At 39.9% G+C, this 22,528-nt stretch overlaps 1 protein-coding gene across 4 annotated transcripts in view; it reads right to left on the reverse strand.

The window, feature by feature from the left end:
• Positions 1–22,528, reverse strand: part of GCFC2 (GC-rich sequence DNA-binding factor 2) — a 45,052-nt gene that overhangs the window by 14,629 nt on the left and 7,895 nt on the right. For all 4 annotated transcript variants that reach the window (XM_073335819.1, XM_073335817.1, XM_073335821.1 and 1 more), the window contains exons 4-12: positions 22,074–22,295; positions 13,977–14,065; positions 12,150–12,265; positions 9,257–9,443; positions 7,032–7,155; positions 5,979–6,060; positions 4,297–4,409; positions 2,661–2,860; positions 647–797 (exon numbers count right to left, since the gene is read on the reverse strand). In XM_073335819.1, the coding sequence (XP_073191920.1) occupies positions 647–797; positions 2,661–2,860; positions 4,297–4,409; positions 5,979–6,060; positions 7,032–7,155; positions 9,257–9,443; positions 12,150–12,265; positions 13,977–14,065; positions 22,074–22,295 (1,284 nt within the window). The remainder of the gene's footprint in view (positions 1–646; positions 798–2,660; positions 2,861–4,296; positions 4,410–5,978; positions 6,061–7,031; positions 7,156–9,256; positions 9,444–12,149; positions 12,266–13,976; positions 14,066–22,073; positions 22,296–22,528) is intronic.

Genomic DNA, 22,528 nt, shown 5'->3' on the forward strand with positions numbered 1-22,528 from the left:
AAATTAGAAAAGGAAAATATTTGATATAGCACTTTGTTTTAACTTCGCTACACAGACATTGGACAAAGAAGGCAGTGAGAATAAAATATACAAAAATGGTCCTAGAAAGCGGTCGTATCTGCTTAGATTGATTAGGCTCTCTATTTGATCAAACAGCCTGCTTTTATGAACAGTGTAAGACAACATCCTTGGGTGAGTCACTGGTGGCAGGGAGGGACATCCAGATCATAAAGCAGAAGCCTTTACCTTCCTGAACTAAGAGACCCAAGTTGGTTAGCCAAAGCTTTAGCAGGCTCATCAACCTCCATCTGTGGCCCAGTCACCACCAGAAACTGACAGAGTGCCACACTAAATGTGTGTGGGTTACAATAGCTATGATGTTTGTTTTCATATGGAAAACCCCTTTTCCTTTCCACTCTTCTCCAAGAAATCTACTGTTTGAATGACAACCTCCCTACTTACAATGTGCTTGTCACCACAGCCCCTTGGCCTCATCCTGAAGAGCTATATAACAACTAATGTGCTGCAACAAGGAATCTAGCTTTACCATTATTAGTAACTAAATAATATTGGTTAAATTGAGCAAGAAAGCTCACATTTTAATTGCCTATCTATAGTTAACACTATTGAGGCAGTCTTAACATACCTGTAATTTTAGGAAGAATAGTTTTCTCAGTGACTGTAGGCAAAATTGTTTGATCAGGGTCATCATTTCTCTTGGATTGTGGCATATTTTTGGCATCGCTAAATTCTTCTATAGCTCTGAACCACGGCATCTCATTCAGATCTATGAAATTCTGCTTAAGAAAAACAATCAGTGAGCGACATCAGGCCACTGAGGACTCACAAAGGGCATTTTTGTCCAAGTATTTTCACTGATGGATTTCCCAATGACAATTCTCTCCCAGGATATCAGGGGCAAAATACAAAAATTGAGCTTTCACTTTAACGAAAGCCAAGAACTACCTGAACAACCAAGACCAAAAAGACAAATCAAAAAGATGTTGGCTGAAAAGGCAGAAAGTCGAATGGCTAAGCAAGTCGAATGGCAAAGCAAGAAGACTAGGAAGAAAATTAGGATTAAAACGTTGAACTCTTTGTAGATCACAATGCCTGTGATCATTTAAGTCTGGCTTCCTGTAGACCAGGGGGCACAGAACTTTTCCAGAAATAATTCCTAGAGCATATCTTTTAGGAAAGCATCCAATCTCAATTTTAAAATTGCCAGCAATAGGGAATCCCCCACTACCTTTGGTAAATTGTTCCAATTGTTAATTACTCTCACTGTTAAAAATTACCTCTTTTGAATTGGTCTATCTTCAACTTCCAGCCATTCGATTGTGCTATACCTTTCTCTTTTAGATTGAAGAGCCCATTATCAAATATTTGTTTCGCATGCAGGTACTTACAGACTGTAATTAACTCACCCCTTAACCTTTTCTTTGTTAAGCTAAATAAATTGAGACCCTTGAGCCTATCACTATAAGGCATGTCTTGAACCCTCTCCAGTTTATCAACTTCCTTCTTGAAATGTGGGCACCAGAACTGAATACAGTATTCCAGCAACAGCTGCACCAGTGCCAAATACAGAGGTAAAATAACCACTCTGCTCCCACTCAAGATTCTCCTTGATACACTTAAGTATTGCATTAGGCCTTTTGGCCAAAGCATTGCATTGGGAGTTCATGCTCAGCTGATTATCAACCATGACCCCCAAATCTTTTTCAGAGTGTCTGCTTCCTATGATAGAGTCCCCCATCCTGTATTATTTTATTTTTATTTCCAGATTATTGATAAAAATGTCAAATAGTGTAGGGCCAAGAAGTGATCCCTACTGCACCCCACTAAAAACACACTCGCTTGATGATTCCCCATTTGCAATTACATTGAGATCTATTAGTTTTTAATCAATGTAATGTGTGTAATCTTAATTTTATAATGTTCTTGTTTTGCATTCAAAAATGTCACATGGTACCAAGTCAAACACTTTACAGAAGTTTAAGTATATTACAACAACACTATTACCGTTATCAATCAAATCTGTGATCTCATTTAAAAAAAAATCAAGTTAGTTTGATAGGATAAAATGGGTCTCAAGGAGTTCTATGGGAGTTGGGTCTTTTTCAAAAATCCCTGCCAGATTTTTCAAATATGAGGGTAACACAATAGATCTTTACCCATTTAACATATCCATTCTAAGGCATCTGGGGGCATGACAGGAGAAAGCATGAGAGTACCATTCCACACCTTTAACTCTATTTTATTATGACATATACCAAAACTATTCACACACAACCCATATTTGGCCTAACACTTGCACAGTTCATTGACATCTGTAAACTCATGCTCTGGCAGACCCCCTAGAGACAGAAAATCCAGTTGGAAACACTTCACCATAAACGCTCAGATTCCAGTTCCCACATACAAGTCTGTTGAACTGCTTTTAGATACATTGCACTCCACAGATAAGAGCTATTGAAAGTGATGCCTATGGATAAAGGCAGGTCCCTAAGGTAGTGAGTCCCCATATAACATAGGGCTTTACAGATTAGATCTAACCCTGAATTGCACACAAAAGCAGATGGAATGCTAGTGCAGTATGTGTATAATAAAGTACAGTGTGCCAATTGAAAAGTGAAAACATTTACTAGTGAACATACCTCAAGAGGATTCCAGCCTATTAACTGAATTCTGATTAATGGGCTTAAGAGTTTAGGCAGGCATAAACTAATGTAAGCATCATAATAAGAGTCAGGAAACTTCTGTCTCCATTGCTGAAATTTCAACAGAATATTCCTGATGTTGCAAAAATCTGCATGCACATCTTCACATATTTTCTTACTCTCCCGTAAGATATTATCTGTGGATAAAATACATTTGTATATACAGAAATATTACTAAAAATATATATGGATGCACAGACTAAAACAGAATATGCACAGACAGCACACATGGAGAATGTATCCATGTGATAAACTGCTTTTTTCATGACTCTTTGACCCTTCCTCTTCTCGGTCTCTGCTAGAATTTATTCTAATATTCCAACTCCCTGAGAAGCTTCTAACAGTTGATCCTTATTTTTTAAAATTCTCCCCCAAAAGACATGGACCTCCCACACCACTCAAAAAAGAATTCTATTGGCACAAAACTCAGGACAGACAAGGCTCAGTCTTGAACTAGCTGCAGGTTAAAATGATCAATATCTTGCAAGCTCTATACCAAAAAGCAATGGGGAGATAGACCCACAGCTATTCAGTGCAGGATTTGCTTCTAACCTTAGAAGGAATCAAAATTTCAGACTTTAAAACTACAACATAGTTTTGCCAATGGATAATCATTTTAAAAGCGCTGTAAGTAAGTTAATTATATTTTTCCTCTCCCGCTGAAGCCTGTGCATCTATACCAAAGGTGGGCAAACTATGGCCTGCGGGCCACATCTGGCCAGCGTGACCGTGCTGCCAGGCCCTTAAGCTCCCGGCCAGGGAGGCTAGCCTCTGCCCCTCCCCTGCAGCATCAGCTCACCATGCCGCCAGCGCTCTGGGCAGCAGGACTGCAAGCTCCTGCCAGGCAGCGCAGCTGTGAGAGCCACCGGTGTAGTGTATTAAATTGCTCCCTGTAAGAATGTGCTACTTACAGTGTACTACTTATGGCTGCCAGTCCTGGTGCTGTGAGCAGCATGATAAGGGGGCAGGGTGGGGGACAAAGGAGGGGGCGGTCAGGGGATAAGGAGTGGAGGGGTTGGGTGGGTCAGGGGTTCTGAGGGGGGCAGTCAGGGGAGGCACAGCCTTCCCTACCCGGCGCTCCATACAGTTTTGAAAGATGTGGCCCTCAGGCCAAGAAGTTTGCCCACACCTGATTTATACTCAAGGTCATTAGAGAAGCCTACTTTTAACCGCAGGGGGAAAAATATAGTCTCTACAGAGCTGAAAAATTTCTTTAAAAATAAGCGGCATACAAAATACATGGTAGTGTGGCATCAGGTTCTGTCAGAATTCTTTTGGGATAACTTGTATAATTCACTTATGGCTTCACTGTATGCAAGTAATGTGGCCACCCCAAACTCATACTGACAAAAACAATATACTCCAACACACCATTGTATGTTCTCCATATTCCCACCAACAAAAAAATTATTAATTTCAGAATCAAAGTTGCTCCAGTATATTTCCTCACTATAAGTGCATGACTCAGTTTTCAATTTACGTGTACTAATTTAAAGACATTCTTTTTCAAAAGCAACTTAGCTTTATCTTAGAAATATGTAAGGAGTTTGCTCATTACAAGGCAGTCACTGACCTTTGTTTTTCTGGAAGTCAGTCATCTCTGCTGCAGATAGCTCATCATCACTGGACATGCCCTCATGGTGATCAGATTTCCCAAAACTCTCTCTTGTTTGCCTTCTGCATGTCCTATATTTTGTAATGAACTCACATTAGAGACCCATCATCATATCTATATCTAAGAGAGAAAACTTTTATGAAGGCAGATTATTTTACAATAAAAGTGAAGATAAAAGAGCATGCAAAAGGAAATATAATCAGCAGAGAATAACAGAGCAAAAACAGCTACTTTGTAATAAAGCGGAGCTAAAAGGAAGTGGAAAACTTGTATAAAATGATTTTGGAAACTGAGATTAAGACTATCAGGACACTTATCTTTGGGGATGTGTGCCCCTAGTAGGGCCTTCTAACCTTTTCTCCATTAGCTTCTACCCCCCACTTCACTCCCAGCTTTCCTGACATCTCCCACCCCACCTTCAATATGGAACTTCAGGTTCAGTTGTCTCTATGTTGGACCATGATACAGTATTTCTTTTAATTGAGAGCTCTGGTGCATAATCATAGAATCATAGAATATCAGGGTTGGAAGGGACCTCAGGAGGTCATCTAGTCCAACCCCCTGCTCAAAGCAGGACCAATCCCCAATTTTTGCCCCAGATCGCTAAATGGCCCCCTCAAGGATTGAACTCACAACCCTGGGTTTAGCAGGCCAATGCTCAAACCATAATGGGGTCTGGCACCATAAATCGCAGAGCCCATAAGACCTAGAATTGGAGCACTCACGACTTCATTGTGCAACAGACCATGTAAAAATTCAAAGATGTAGTTGAGTTCCATTTTAACTATAAACATAGAAAGGGGTCATATATTAGACTGCAGATTCCAGAACCCATAAATCTGCTTCTGAAAAATGCTCAGTTGTTTACATGAAAAGAAATCTTTTCCATCAATGTAATACTTTTACTTATCACTTAACTGTTCTAAATAATTTACCTAAATGTAATCTTCTTCTTGTACTATTTTTCATCTATTTTAATTCCAAAGACAATGCCTCTTCTATATGCAATAGACTCAATTCGTTACCTTATTTTATTGCACTTAAGTAAAAAACAAGTTTATTTGCTCATTTTACATGCTTTCAAATGCTTGCTAATAATTTATTGTTTTTTAAACAGAAAGGTCCTCTACAATGATAGTAGTCTAGGATCTAACATGAGATCAAGAAAATTTCTTATGAGCTGAGGGGAAAAGCTACTGACTGAATGAGATGATTTAACAGGTCATTTTCATTTTGGTTGCCCACACAATGATCTAAAGTTTGTTTCTACACAAGTTCACAATACTGATATTGAATTGTAGCTTTTTCCATCATCTCATAAGACATTTTCTTAATACCAATGCATTAGTATTGTTCTCATCTCTGGTGAGAACAAAAGCATTGATGCTCAGATCCCAAGTAACATGATCATTAAGTAACAACATGTGAAAGTGTACTCCAAATAGTCCCATTCTAAGTTTTGGAAGGCAAACGAGTTAGTATTCCTTTTGGTAATAAATTAGGCAGAATCCAGGAAAAATGTTAAACAAAAGCTTCACGGTTAGAAATCCTGCATATTTACATTCACCACTGCATGAAAAATAGGAAGTTACTCTAACAATGTGTGATCAAAGTTATATGAATTTATGTTTTATAATTACCTTCGAGCCTCACACTCTTCCAGGAGCTGCTTTCTTTTTTCATCATCTTCCAAGCTGTCGTCAGTTGACTGGACATTCTTTCCTATGAGTAGAAATAGTTGTATAACAACATCAGCTGGTTTGAAATTTCCATTTTCTTGAATACAAAATATTTTTGTCCATAGTCATTTTTTCCCCTCTACAGTTTATTATTTTAGAAATGGCATGAAGAAACCTATCAATGTTAAAGCAGAACAACATTACACCTTTATGGACTGTGTAACAATCTGAAGTGCCAGTTTCTTGATATAACACAGTATGAGGTCAGAGTGTGAGTGATGAAGTTATTGCTTTTTGGTATCTGTTGGAGATGGAAATGAACGTCTTATGGAACACACTATTGACAGTGCTGACAGTGACAACGAATGCTCGAGACTTCTCTCTGTTTGTAAGTCAAAACTGACACTAGGCAACAATTTTATTCCAATTCAAGAAGTTATTCTAACCATAAGTATTATGAATAATTACTATCTGGTTTGGAACCTATATCTAGTGATAAAGAACAGCACCAGACTAGTCCTCCACTAGTGCTGCCTTCTGTTGCTGTTGAGTGCTCACTGTGTCTTGTCCACCAATATCAACTGTTCCTTTTCAGATCTCCTTTTAAGCTAGTAGAGAATAGCCTGATTGGGCTGGAAAGCATCTTAGGGCATGGCTACACTCGAAACTTCGAAGTCCTGCCGCGGGACCACTCCCGTGGCAGCGCTTTGAAGTATGAGTGTGGTCGTGCGCCAGCGCTGGGAGAGAGGTCTCCCAGCGCTCCTGGTCATCCACCTCCATGAGGGGATTATTTTAGAGCACTGTTTACACTGGCGCTTTACAGAGCTGTAACTTGCTGCGCTCAGGGGGGTGTTTTTTCACATCCCTGAGCAAGAAAGCTGCAGCGCTGTAAAGTGCCAGTGTAGCCATAGCCTTACACTTGGGCTACTCACTTGTACCTTGATCTGCACATTATATTATATATATATAACACACACACTTGCTGAAAATTTATTTTTAAAAAGTCATGCTAACTTGATAGCAGCTGAACATAAGCAGATTCATTTTTCAGATCCTCTTGCCTACGTTTCAAGAGAGTTATGGCTTGTTCTTGAAGTAGCATCTCCATAGCTGACTCCAGTTCATTAATATGAAGTAGCTGAAATATATTCAATAGATATTACATTTTCAGTTAACTATTAGAATTACAAAAGAAAAGCTGAAAGCAAAAATGTGCAAAAGCAGAAGTAGTTTCCCCAATTATTTTTATACATAACAATGATGAACCATATACATTATTTTTTCCAATTTGAGTAATAAGTTCCTGTTCCTTTTGGTTAGGCCTTTCAGACACAGTACATAAGCTGAGAAGTACCATCTATTGAGACATGTGAAAGAACACACAGAATACTTAGAATGGTAGGTAATGTGTTCAGTTTGCAAATAAAAAGATGCTTTTTTCTAACTGCTGCCCTTACAAGCGCAATAGGGTCTCTGGGAATCAAGCTGCTGTCTTCCATGCATTTCACACATCACCACCAGTAATAAAACTTCAGTAGGCCAAAATTTCACCCTCAGTTATACCTGTATTATACCTCACTGTCTTCAAATTAGGCTATCAGACCCCTTTTCAATTTCAATGCCTCCAGTAAGCTTATACAGGAGTAACTGCCTGGAACTTAGTGAGCTATTTTTTTCATGATGCACAAGATGGAATAGATACCAAATCAACCTTAGCTATGTTGGGCTTTGCAGGGATAGAAGGAATAAAAGCAGTAAAAATCTTATTTTTGTCATTTAAGTAAATATGACTTGACTTAGAACATCCACCCACAAGGAACTAAGGTGAAGTAAGGTTCCATTAACAGAGTCACTTTTTCAGGGTAAAAATTAAACAGAACATGGATACCCCTACCTGAATCACCCCTACTAGATATCTTGAAATCCACTGGCTTTCACAAATCCATCCTAGCATGTTGAAAAAAGTGTGACTCATCTGGTTCATTTCAGGTGAGCTTTACAGGCCCATGTTACACTCCGAGCTAATTAAAAATCATCAGTAGTCTAAACTAACTCAGCTGTTCCAGTACTAGGAAGACAGAGAATTATCCTCCTATCACAAGAAATTAGAGAATTCTCTCATCCAAAAGGTTTCAGAAAGACTTGTTGGAGCTTTTAATTCACATGGCCTTACTTTCCTTTTACAGTTTACTTAATAATTTGAAATAAAGTTGTGAAATGGACGATTTTTTTTTTTTTAACATTTCAGATTTTTGAATGAATACCTTGCTCATTTTAATGAGCAATCTGCAGTTATTCTCCCTCTTTCTGATATTTAGATAGAGGTTTTAAAGGTAGCGCCTAAGCTCTAAATACAGTAATGCAGACCATATTGCCATTATGTCCTGGGTGGATACTGCTATGTATTCTTTGCCTCACCCAGATTGTAAGAAGCTTTGCTTGCCCTCCCACTCCTTTTAAATGCACATGATGGTTATGATGGGAAGGCTACAGCAAACAGGTGTGCTTCAGCTAGTTAGATATAGCACAGCCAGGTGGTGTAAAAGAATTCCCCCCCAGTTCTGCTAATCCATCTCAATCTAAACTTGAAACCCTCACCCCGTCCATTCTATAATACTGAGTACATTCCTATGGAAGTTTTGAGATGCACACAACTGAGCATTTAGGTGAGACTGTCAATTTAATTTTCAATTTTTACCTAAAACAGCATAATTTATAACTAATGTCCCCCCACCCCCACATATCCTTATTCTAGTCCAATATTTTTATTTTGAAAAAATCTGGTTGTTGGCAGAGCAATACAAGATCTAAAATTATACTCAAGCCATCTGTCAAATACCAAAGCTGCCCAATGTAGTGATGACACAGGGACAGAATATTTAAAAGGGATTTTTTTTTTTAAAAGTACTTTTAGGGTATTATGTTAACAGCAAATTCCCTCTGACAAGACTTGGATTTTACAATCACCACCGCAGTTTTACTATTCCCCCCCAAAGAAGACAAATGGAAAATAGGAAAATTAAGTATTTTCTTTAGGCTCGTTAAACAATCTTAAGCATTACATAAAAGATAGCCTTCTGACAGAAGTGCTTTTAAATTTATGGTTTCCCTTTAATATTGTTTCCCCATACTTGGTGGCAACAAAATGTTAACTTCTCGAGGAAGGCGACTATTCTGTTGGCTGAATATCACAAACCTCACCTCATCCCCTTTAAAGAAGAAAAACAAAAAGTTGATACCTTTTCATTCAAACAGTCTATAAGGCTTTCCATGTAAGTTTTCATAGACCTGTAGAATTTGTAATTCAGAGCTGCATTTGAAGACCTCTCTAACTCCTGGATGGTACTCTTCGAGCTTTCAATGTCTTGTGTATATTTTTCATGCTCCCTCTGGTGAGCATGATGAAGGTCCTGTAATGATGTCATTCTGAAAAAACCCCAAACATCTGTAAACAACTTAAAGTCAAGTTAAGCCACCTTAAGTTTTTCCTCAGTCATTGTGTCACATTGCCTCTGTATAAATCCACGGTATGTCCACATCTTGAATACTGTGTGCAGATGTGGTCGCCCCATCTCAAAAAAGATATATTGGAATTGGAAAAGGTTCAGAAAAGGGCAACAAAAATGATTAGGGGTATGGAACGGCTTCCGTATGAGGAGAGATCAATAACACTGGGACTTTTCAGCTTGGAAAAGAGATGACTAAGGGGGGACATGATTGAGGTCTATAAAATCATGACTGATGTAAAGAAAGGATATAAGGAAGTGTTATTTACTCCTTCTCTGAACACAAGAACTAGGGGTCACCAAATGACATTAATAGGCAGCAGGTTTAAAATAAACAAAAGGAAGTATGTTTTCACACAATGCACAGTCAACCTGTGGAACGCTTTGCCAGAGGATGTTGTGAAGGCCAAGACTATAACAGGTTCAAAAAAGACTAGATAAATTCATGGAGGATACGTCCATCAATGGCTATTAGACAGAATGGGCAGGGATGGTGTCTCTAGCCTCTGTTTGCCAGAAGCTGGGAATGGGTGATGGGATGGACCACTTGATTACCCATTCTGTTCATTCCCTCTGGGGCACCTGGCATTGGCCACTGTCTGAAGACAGGATACTGGGCTAGACGGAACTTTGGTCTGACCCAGTATGGCCACTGCTATGTTCTTATGCAGCAAGTCTAGTTCTAGGTTAGTAATAACAGTACTTACTTCCATTAGTCCCACTCAATTTAAAAGTCTACTAAGAATTAATCATGCCAGCATTTCCCAATGTGTGGGGTGTGGACTGGCCATTCCACTGTTCTCCAATCTCAGCTTTCATCTACATGGGTGGTAGCTTAGATGCTAATGATGATACTTCAGCATCAACACAGTTGACTATTTCACTGTTCATCTGGTCATGTAAGAAAGGAGAGGCCAGATATCCTAAAAATCTGCACAATCCACTCTGAGTGCCTGCTCATTTTGGACAGGCTTTTAGCACTGCAAGGCAGGATTGAATGTGGGCTACAGTTTGCCTCATTTTCCTAAAGTGGGATTCCACTTCCAACTTTGAAAAACTAAGCAATACATCAAAAAAGTAGTCATTATTATTAACTAGCTGGTCAAATCAAACTAAAGGAAAATAATACAATTACAATTTTAAAAAATCATGTTCAATTCAGCCTTCTGTAATTATGCATATTTTAAACACATTATGGTCAAATTAAATTATTTCTTATCCCTGCTGGCTTGCAAGTAGGTGACCTAATTTTATATGTTCCTAATATAGAATCATAGAATATCAGGGTTGGAAGGGACCTCAGGAGGTCATCTAGTCTAACGCCCTGCTCAAAGCAGGACCTAATCCCCAACTAAATCAGCCCAGCCAGGACTTTGTCAAGCCTGACCTTAAAAACTTCTAAGGAAGGAGATTCTACCACCTCCCTAAGTAACGCATTCCAGTGTTTCACCACCCTCCTAGTGAAAAAGTTTTTCCTAATATCCAACCTAAATCTCCCCCACTGCAACTTGAGACCATTACTCCTTGTTCCTGTCATCCGCTACCACTGAGAATAGTCTAGACCCATCCTCTTTGGAACCACCTTTCAGGTAGTTGAAAGCAGCTTCAAATCTCCCCTCATTCTTCTCTTCTGTAGACTAAACAATCCCAGTTCCCTCAGCCTCTCCTCATAAGTCATGTGTTCCAGTCCCCTAATCATTTTTGTTGCTCTCCGCTGGACTCTCTCCAATTTTTCCACATCCTTCTTGTAGTGTGGGACCCAAAACTAGACACAGTACTCCAGATGAGGCCTCACCAATGTCGAATAGAGGGGAACGATCACGTCCCTCAATCTGCTGGCAATGCCCCTACTTATACATCCCAAAATGCCATTGGCCTTCTTGGCTACAAGAGCACACTGTTGACTCTCATCAAGCTTCTCGTCCACTGTAACCCCTAATATCCTGATTCTCTTTTATTAATTTGATTCTATAGTCAAGTGAACCCAGAACTAATCTTCTCCAGGAAAATAGGCAAAAAAACATTAACCACTGCAAAATTCTTCAAGCCAATTTAGCCACAATTTTTAAAGCTGATGTCAGTAGGGCTCTGTATGGGTATCTCCATGCACAACTTTCCACAGGACAAGGACCTAAAATTGGTGTTAAGATTTGAGCTTTGTGCTGTTTGCTTAATCTCCCACAACTGTATTACCACCAGTTTTAGCAACAGTGGGGGGTACTAGCAGAGAAGAGCGGAAAGCATTTTAATCAACATTTCATCAAGCCCTTCTGACACCATATTCACATGACTTTGGCGTGAACACAGAGTTGTTTAGTCTACATTAGTACTCCATCCTATGGCTCTGCACTAGTGGTAGAGCAGTGGAAGAGATTTTAACAAAAAGCTCCAGATGAACATTGTGGCGATGTTTACTACCAAGCAAAACAAAAATCTTACTACTATTCTGAATATAGCAGCAAGTACATTACACATAAAACAATAATGCTAATATCCTCTAGTACGTGGAAGAAAGAGTCAAAGAGTAGAGACAGAATGAGGTGTAATGTCTTTTATGAACCAGTGCAACAGCACTGTATGTAACACAGAATGTTCAAAACTTGTGTTTCACACTAGTAACACTTACCTTGTAGTCAGTCGCTTCTTTACAATTCCCAGGTTCACAGGTGGCAGTGAAACAGAGGGATCAAACCTTATTTTCATGGGTCGAGATTTATGTAGAGAAGTGTCTACATTAATTCCCTGTGAGAATTAACATTGTTAATTTTTATGAACTTGTTTTCCTCTGGAACTGTAAGCTTTAGCAGGCCCAATGATTAGAATATACAGCAAGTTGTAATTATGTACATAATGAAATACAAATTTCTAAAAAGTTAGATGTTTCCTGTGTAAAATGTATACACGGGTAAAGCTGATTATCCAGATATCTCTTTAGTTCTAGCTATGCGTTTTTCCTCTCTCTTCATGAACTGACAAATCCCTACAATTTCCAGGATTGTACAGAACACTTCCATCCTGAAAACTGAGACCTGGTAAATAATATTTTTTAATATGTTTTAATCCCATCTTTACAGCCAACAGTAAATATGCTCTCATTTTTTTCCTTTATATTTTGTTTTAGAACCACATGGTTATATGCAAGATTTCTGGGAATAATTCATGATCTCCTCATGAGGCTTAAACAGTTAATAATATAGAAGGGCTACAGCATATATAAGCATTAAGCAACAGACTGCAAATATAATAGGCATTTACTATAGGGTAAAAATAAATTAAGTAAACTCTAAATTTTATGACAATCGGCGAATATATGACAGATTCCACAATTTGAAAGTAAGTAATTGTGACAAAAGAAGGATTTCAGCCAATCACAGCTTAGAAAAGCTTTCAGCCAGTCACAGCTTTGAGCAGGGGATTGGACTAGATGACCTCCTGAGGTCTATTCCAACCCTAATATTCTAGGATTCTATGAAAAGATGTTCTGCATTCTAGGTCAGTTTCAGTTTCCAAATTGATTTAAGGTGTGGTCAATGTAGACAGTATCACACTAATCTAGTCTTGAAGTGACAAAGTCATGCATAATGGCAACGAACTCTGAACCTGAAAGAAATGGCTGCAATCTGCTGGCCAGACAGAGGAAAAAATGCCTTTCCAGAAATAACTGCCACACAGTTGTCTAATAGGAGCTGGGTATCCAATAATACCAGATTGTAAACACACAGTGGGAAAATAAACCCAGCATCCCTTCAATCATATCCAGACTGAGCTTTAGACAGACTGTTTCTCTTACCTGCCCCAATCTCACCTAGACTAGCTAAAGGAGCACCTATTTGGTCATCAGCACATTGAAAGTGCCATAGTTCATACTCTTACAAAGCCACCCAAATGCCCACATACACACTGAACTGAAAGGGAAACAAGATGGAACCCCGTTGAACGCCACGTGAAAGTGCCCTTAGAAAGGTTAAATAACCAATCTAGTACTAGAGGGCGGGGAGAGGTGAGGGGCACAGTAAGTGTTATGAGTGTTTCTTCCCTTCCCTTATTGATAGTTTAATAGTGTAGGTTTTAGAGGATGGCATTTTAACGTTTTGGTTTGTGAGTACTTTTGTTTTTAAGATCTTTCACAGCAGATATTTTAGCTCAGAGTTTCATTCGCAGACTTTAAGTTGACTCAGATTATCTGCCTTTCCAAAAAGTCTCCCTCTGCACTGAATAGTGTGGGTAATACACCTTTTCTTTGAGGCTAATGACAATGCTGTTCCTCTGATCAGCTAGCAATGAGAAATTGCTGATCTGCATTAGCACAGTCTTCGCCTAGTTCTATTCTCCTCACACCTAATGAATTAGCATGTCCAATGACCAAGAAAGAAGGAGCTCTAACATTGCTCCCAAACCAAACTATCTTGCATAGCAGCAAAAAGCAACAACAGTGAAAGAAAAAGCACATTACCTGTGGGAGTCTGACTCCTTTGTTTAGTTGCTGTTCTTCCCACATGTTTTGTATTTCATCATCTTCACTTGTTCCATCACTCTTGGGTACTGGAAGTAAAATGAAGAGTAAAGATATGAAAAATAGCAGTTTCTCTCCATCTATCCTTTCTGCACTCCCACCACCATCCCCAAAAATATTTGTTGCTGTTCCTACAAGCCTAAGAAAATCGGACAGGCAGAAAGAACAGCACAGGTGGGATTCTCAAAATGGGATTTAAAGGCCGCAGCAGGAACAGACCTGTACTGAAAATTAAGTCCCTGAGAATAGAGTTTCTTAGTTAACTGTTGCTGCAGAGCCAACGCAAGCATAAAATACTGTGCCCTACAAACACATTTTACTATGCAAATCAAACTGTATATAATCCATACTAAATATATGTAAATATAGATGGTTATTGTTCTAACTACTAGGGCTGTCAAGCGATTAATTGTGCTGTTAAACAATACTATTTATATAAATATTTTTGATGTTTTCCACATTTTCAAAGATATTGATTTCAATTACAACACAGAATACGAAGTGTACAATGCTCCCTTTATATTTTTTTTTTATTACAAATATTTGCACTGTAAAAAACAAAAGAAACAGTATTTCAATTCACCTAATACAAGTACTGTAGGGCAGTTTCTTTATCAATGAAGTTGAACTTACAAATGTAGAATTATGTACAAAAAAATAACTGCATTCAAAAATAAAAACAAACAATGTAAAACTTTATAGAGCCTACAAGTCAACTCAGTCCTATTTCTTGTTCAGCCAATCGCTCAGACAAAGTTTGTTCACATTTGCCGGAGATAATGCTGCCCACTTGTTTACAATATCACTTGAAAATGAGAACAGGCATTTGTATGGCACTGTTGTAGCTGGCGTTGCAAAATATTCACGTGCTAGATGAGCTAGAGATTCATATGTCCATTCATGCTTCATACTGATCACACTCTTTAAGTGGACTTGTAGGCTCTAATTGTTTTACACTGTTTTGTTTATGAGTGTAGTTATGAAACAAAACAAGTCTACATTTGTAAGTTGTGCTTTCACAATGAAGAGATTGGACTATGGTACTTGTATGAGGGGAACTGAAAAATCCTATTTCTTTCATTTATTATTTTTACAGTGCAAATATTTGTAATAAAAATATGAAGTGAGCGCTGTAGACTTTGTATTCTGTGTTGTCACTGAAATCAATATATTTGAAAATGTAGAAAAACATCCAAAATATCTAATTGGTATTCTATTGTTTAACAGGGCGATTAAAACTGCAATTAATCACTCATCAACAAAACTATGAACTAAGTTCTCATCTTATAAACCTCACTTGAATAAGGAGTGTAGGATTGGGCTCTATGTTCTAACTGCAGAATCGAGAGCCAGAAAGCTCAACTTTCTGATCCCAGGTTGAATTTGCAATGCTGGCAGTTAGAAAAAAAGCATTTTTTCATTTGTTAAACAAAATGGCTATGAACATTATTGAAAGTCAATATAATGGCTACATCTTAGACCCCTTTAATCCCTCTCGAGTTACTCCTGGTGGAATTCTGCCGCACTGCACAAGCCCAGAATTAATGTCCCCCGCAGACTCCCCTGCGGGATAATTGATTTTGACAGGGAGGTGACGGGAAGCTGCAATTACATCTTTTGCCCACCAAGGGCTGGTGTGGCACCCAAAGAGAGGGCAGCCGGCTCACAGGTAGGAGCAGCCAGTCACAGAGAGGGAGGGGGCAGAGGCTGCCTTCCTCACAGCACCCTACCAGTGGGGCCAGGTGAGGAGGCATGGGATATGGGAGGGGGTGTCACACGAGCTAGTGGGGTGACAACATTGAGACAGTGGCTGAATGGAAGTGGGGGTGCAGGAACACATGGGGTCAGGAGAGGTGGGGGTGTGGCTGAATGGGGGTGCAGGGACACACGAAGACAGGGGCAGCTATGCCTGGCTGAGTGAGGTGACAGGGAGGAGTGGGAGTGCAGGGACATACGTGGACAGGGCCAGATGTGCTGAACTGAACAGGAGAGGCTAGGGATCAGCCAGAGTCTGCATGGGGGAGGTTCCCCAACTCCCTAACAATCCCTTCCCCCGCGAAATAAATCTGTTCCATACTTCTCCCACCACACCCAACAACCCTCCAGGTTCACTCCCAGGCTTCTTCCCAGCAATTACTTCCCTTTCCCTCAGCTCCTCCATTTCCCCTGGTGCCCCCAAGCCTTCGCCCTGCTTCTCAGGGGTACAGGAAATACATTTCTGGATTGTAGTTTAAATGAATTTTTACTCAAAATTCTGTATTAATATACCTAGTAAGGAATCTGTCAAAAAATATTTCCTGAATTTTTTTGTTGTCTGTATTGTTACAGACATACTTACTGACAGGTATTTTGAAATAAATTACCAAAATATTTGTAAATGGCAGGATTATACTGTTACTTTGATAAAAAATGCAGAATTTGAAAATATTATTAATATCAAAATGGATAACTTGAGGGGCATGTTTGTAAAAAAAAAAAATACTACACAGCTTTCTTATTCTCCAGTCAACAAACATGGCATCCTTATTCTGGCATTTTCACATTGTCACTCTTTCAGGTATAACCATGCTTTTAAGAAGTTCATATTTTGGTCTTAAGCTACTTGACTGACTCCTTCAAAGGCATGGATTCCCAAAAAGTAGGTCACATTTAAGAAATGTGATCTTTTGAGGGTTGAAAAAGAGCTGAAGAGAAAGGAAGAAGAGCCATGGATATAATTAACCTGAAGTAACAAAAATGTGACAGTACAGCATAAAAACTAATCTACACGGTCATTACCATGGTCCAGGCAATATACATTTAAATGTAATTATCTTAATATATAAAGCTAATGGTACATGTAGACAAAAGGTTTAAGCTGGACAGAAGTCATTAGGGAAAGTCACACTGTTCAGCACTGAAAATGATTGATACTTTCATGTTTTACATTTTATTTATTCTTGCTTATTCAAACTTTTTAAACTAAACAAACTGGGATAGAGAAGGGAGGCAAATTAATCGAAACGAGAAAGACAACAGGGCACAAATTCATTGGATCAGGCTATGATAATGGTCAGAAAAATTTATTCAGCAGATAATGTAAAAACAACAATGCCCCTGATAAACACTCATCCACTACAAGAGTTCAACATACATTAAACAATTGTACAAGATGAATCTGAGGGACTGCAGTATACATCAGAGCAGGGAACGGTGACTAGAACAGTAAAATCTTTGATGTAAATTATCTGACTCATAACAGTGTTATGTGGATTAGTCAACATTTATAAAGTTCTATAAAAAACATTACTCTGAAGCTCCTAGCAGTCAAGTAACAAAACACCATTATTGAATGCATAGAGTGTCATACTGAATAAAAATCTGAGGCAGTTATTATGGTAGCATATATTGGACTACCTCCCTCCCTCCACCCCACTTTGTTATACCATCACAATGTACTTTCCTTGTTAATCATTACATCCACACAGCTCTGCTGAGTGGTTAACTCAAGTGCATTCTGGGCACGTACCCCACAATGCAATGTTCCATCACTCAGCCCTAAACTCAGATTATTCCCAGGGTGCCTGTGGTATGCCTACCAGAAACTATAAGAAGGCAGGATCTCAGGGTCAAATTAAAACTTCCACACTTCTCCTCCTGTCATCCATTAATTTTGCCAGCATCATTTTCAAGGTAGTATGGACGACAGGCTGCTGAGCACCATGATCATGACAGCCGTTAATACAAACGGGATGATGCAAATGCATTTTCAGTCATGGAGACTGACAGATTTGGCTCTGTGGTCTCATAGGGCTTTTGATGCTGTAGTAATACAGCTAATGGAAGAGGAGAAGGAGAATGAAATCAAGTAGTTACTTCTGTAGGGCATTTATCAGGAGCAACTTTATTCAATGGCCAACCCAGAAGCATTGGTTCAACTAGCAGTGTCTAGGGGAAGAGGGTAGTAATGCAGACCAGGATACCAGCAATGGTAGCAGATCTTCAGGATAACAAAGGCCACTTTCCTGGAGGATCTGTGTGGGTGAGCACTGTAGCTACAGAAGAACACCAACATGGGAGTTCCCCTCAACATGGAGAAGCATGTTGCCATCACTCTCTGGAAGTTAGTCTCCCCTGTTTACTGTCAGTCAGTAATTAATTTGGTTGTTGGTGGTAGCTCAACTGTTGGGGTTGTTATCATGGATGCTATGAGGAGGGTTCTGCTATACCATGTCAGAGTGTGGCAATGATTTCCCTATTTCTCTCTCTCTCTCTCTCACACACACACACACTTCCCCTCAAGCCAAAGACTTGATCAAGAGGAAAAGGTATTTCTCTGTGGTGCTGCATGACCTTGATCATTGCCAAAGATTCACTAATATTAACATGGGGGTGGTCTGGAAGAGTCCATGATGTCAGAACATTTAGAAGTTGTGACCTGGATACTGGAATGAAGGACGACATTTTTGCTCCCCAGACCACTACAGAAATGAATGGAGTTATGATTCCTCCTGTCATTCTGGGAGATTCTTCTTACCCTCTGCTTTTTTGGCTTACAAAGGCTCTCAGACACCTGGACAAGAGAAAGGAGTATTCCAAGTACCTATGGAATGCTAGTGAAGTCAACTTTTAGAAGGCTGAAGGGCAGGTGATGCTTTATGAAAAAGCTGTATGTTTCTCCTCATTGTATGCTAAATGCCTGCTGTATTTCACATAACATCTGTAAGAGTAAGGGAGAGATCCTGGAGGATGGGTAGGAGCAGGAAGTGGAGAGACTTTCTGAACATTACAGACAGTGAGAGAGTAAGTCTCTACAAAATGCCCCAAGTGGTCAAGGAAATAGGGTCAGTGATGCATTGTTCTCCTCCACTGGGGGTGACAAATGTACCGTAAAAAGAGAAATATGTTTGTGCTCTCTTCTGGTAAGGAGTTGATAACATCCTCCCCACCCATACAATGTCATTTATGGGTTGAGCTGTTCCTCAGTGGAACATTTCAGCCAAGTTAAAGCAAAATGAATGTATTTAGTTAACAAAAACAGGTAACACTACATCTTGGGGGGGGAGGGGAGAGAAGAACCAATTAAATGAGAATGTGGTGAAACCTTAACAGCAATGGATGTGAGGTATGGCCAAAGTAAGGAATGCTCAAACTCCTGTAGGTGATGCACTGAAGAGAATTTTCCTTCTCCATGTCCCAGGGTTGACTGAAATAGTAGTCTCAGTATGGTGCATTCTCTATAGTTTGCAGAACACTGGAACTTTGGGTGCAGTGCTTGACCTTTATAACTAAAAGGTGCTCTATCACAGCTGTCTACCTCAGGTCCCGGTCCAGGGCCATTCAATCCATTTAGATACTTTGAGAATACTCTAGGAAACCAGTCCTCCACAATTGCGCCTTTCTATGTGGCTCTCTGCTGGGAGGAATTCAATAGTTCCTGGGACAGATCTTCTCTTGCCATTCCCCCCTGCCTTTGAAGATTTGTCAGCCACTCTGCAGGTGATAACTCCCTTCTTCATGTGGGCCATGACATTACAGGTGCTACAGGAAATAAGAAAGAGCACAAGTACTTACTGTCCCTCACCCTAATCACCAAACCAAAAATGTTTCTTCCCCACAATTTTAGAATGCTATTCCAATAGTCTCTTCCCACATTGAGGTTCACTTCAAGACAGTAAGAAGATTTCCAAATTACTTCCCCTTGTAAAGGCCCCCTGTAATAAACACTGGGCATCTGAACTGGCTGTGCTGGTTTTAAGTTGCAGGTTGTATGGTGCAGCAGTCAGCAGGTTAGTAATTGCATGTGCACCACTGCAGGCTGTCCTTACAGTGGCGGATGTTACTCTGAGATGAGTTCCCAGAAAATTAAGAAGGAAAAAGGCAATGGGCAAACCAAGACGACACACAGCACTGCTATTTACCAAGCTAGTGTCCCTGCGCTGGTGCAGGAGTGGAACAGAAACACTAGCTATATGGGCAGTCCCAGGAGTGCTGCTTTGCCTTGCAATGTGTGCACCAAAATAAAGCACTATCTTTGCTTTCAGTTCTCTTTTACAATACACTTTTAAATCTATAGGTTTCAGAGTAGCAGCTGTGTTACTCTGTATCTGCAAAACGAAAAGGAGGACTTGTGGCACCTTAGAGACTAAATCTTTAGGTACCTTCTGACAAATAAAATTCTACAGTAACTGCTCTAAACCCATTTTCAAATGACTCTGCAACCTTATTGGGCCATTTACCACATGAATTCTCAACTTTACTAAAAACAGTATTAATGAAACTGAAATAATGAATCTTTTCTAGTGTTTGCTTTCCTTTTTCTGTATCTGCTGCTACAATAAACGTTTGCACTTTGGGGATTAAAAAATGCATTGCCTGGCAGACATCTTGAGCAGCATATAAGGGAGGGCATCATGGGGGAGGGAGAACAAGCAGGATACAGCTCAGGAAGAGATTTATGGAGTCGGCAAGTGTGGCCGATGGTTGTGCAGCTTGATACCACAGGGAAATAAAACTTTAAAGCAGTAAATCTCTGACGCAGATGCCATTTTCAGCATGCTGAGGGCAGGGCGTTTAATGCAAAATACGGAGGGGAGAAAAAAAAAGGTTCCTACCTCCAACCAACATGGCAGTGGACAGCTGGTCCCCGAAAAAAGTAGAATACATCCCCCTATACTGTCTTCTTGTAATTCAGCACATAATGCTCATGGCTATAAGTCCCCATCCCAGCATTTTCAGACTGGCTGCTGGTAGAACTCATCCACAGCAGTTTTAGTATGGCTATTCATATGCTGTTCTTGGGTAGTGTCCAAATCTGTTGGGTAACACAATTTCTGGCTGCCCTGAAAACATCTCCTCCTGGTTGGATCCCCATGGCATACATGAGGCCAAGGTAGCTTTCAGTGGCTTTTTGGGTGCCAGGCATGTTGTCTTGGGTGCGTTGAGGAAAATTGTCCGCCACGTAAGTCTTGGGTTCTGTGGTAGTTTCACTTGCAAAAATGTGGTTCAGTTCCTCAGAGTATGGGCAGGTGATGGGAGCATTACCAGAAGTCCTGTTATGATCCCTTGTCCTCAGGTACTTCCACTGGAGTGCCTTCGCTTTGACTCAGCACTGGGACCAGCTCCAGGAGTGCCTCCTTACCGGCATTTGCTCCAAATGCCTTGTAGATTGTAGTTGGCTGCATTCCAGTGACTCTTCTCCAGATGGGATTGAATATGCAGCTCTCCAAATAGGGCAATCATGTCCTGGATCTCTGAATGAGTCCACACAGAAACCTGGCAGAGGAGAGGGGCTTGGCCTGACTACTATAAGGAGTATTTCAGAGTAGCAGCCATGTTAGTCTGTATCCGCAAAAAGAAAAGGAGGACTTGTGGCTCCTTAGAGACTAACCAATTTATTTGAGCATAAGCTTTCATGAGCTACAGCTCACTTCATCGGATGCATTCAGTGGAAAATACAGTGGGGAGATTTACATACACAGAGAACAAACAATGGGTGTTACCGTACACACTGTAATGAGAGTGATCAGGTAAGGTGAGCAAGGAGTATGTGAACTTACTATTATCCGATATCAAACATGGGCATTCTTGGTTGCATGCCAGCATTTAAACTGAGAGAGGACATCTGGTTAAGATGACCCCAGGGGAGTGGATGGCACAAGACAGGCCAGTCCAGGAATAGAACTATGTAGTGTGAGATAGTAGTTAGAGGACTGCCAGAAGGAGAATAGTTAGGAATGCATCCACCCAAACTTAAAGAAAGCAAACTCCCTATGAAGTGGAGTTACTCCTTTTCTGAGGATTATTAGTGACCTAAGATGCCAAGTAATCACTTAAAAAAAAAAATGTTGTTTGTGGACATAAGGCACTGTAAAGTGAACTAACTAAAGTTAATCTGATTTAATAAACCTGTGTAGAAAAGCCCTAAAAGGGCAATAAGGGTCTGCACCACTCTTTTTACAAAGAGGGCCTAGAATTGCACTTTTTAGTGCATTTCACATTCTTCAAACAGTTAAAGTTTTGCCACTTTTATGCCCTGGTAAACAGGCTTAAACTTACCTGCATATTCAGCCATCCTCTGCCTAAGAGTTTTTGTTTTGGGAGCAAAGTGGAGAATCGTGTCATGATCAGAGTCATCCTCACTCTCTGTATCACTGCATGCTGTTTTCTGAGACACTGGAGCACGATGTGATGGGTCCAATGGAATATAGTCACCCTGAGTCCTGGCCAAATGACGTTTCCCACAAGCAACCCGGATATAAGCTGCATCAGGTATATTACCTGTCATTAACAGAAAGAACCTAAGGTAAGAGACTAAGAGCAAAATTCAACACTACTCCTCACAACAAAGTTAATTATAAAATGCTTTTTCTCCAAAGTATAGTAATACGTTAGGAGTTTGGGGCTTTTTTCTGCAATACATTGTTAATGATAAATTGAGATAGTTGTGCATGTTATTTCTACAGTCCAAGGAGCTCAACTTGAAAGAGCATAAATATTGAGGAGGACTTCCA

Source organism: Lepidochelys kempii, chromosome 3 (genome assembly GCF_965140285.1).
Source record: "Lepidochelys kempii isolate rLepKem1 chromosome 3, rLepKem1.hap1, whole genome shotgun sequence".
NCBI classification, from domain to species: Eukaryota; Metazoa; Chordata; order Testudines; family Cheloniidae; genus Lepidochelys; species Lepidochelys kempii.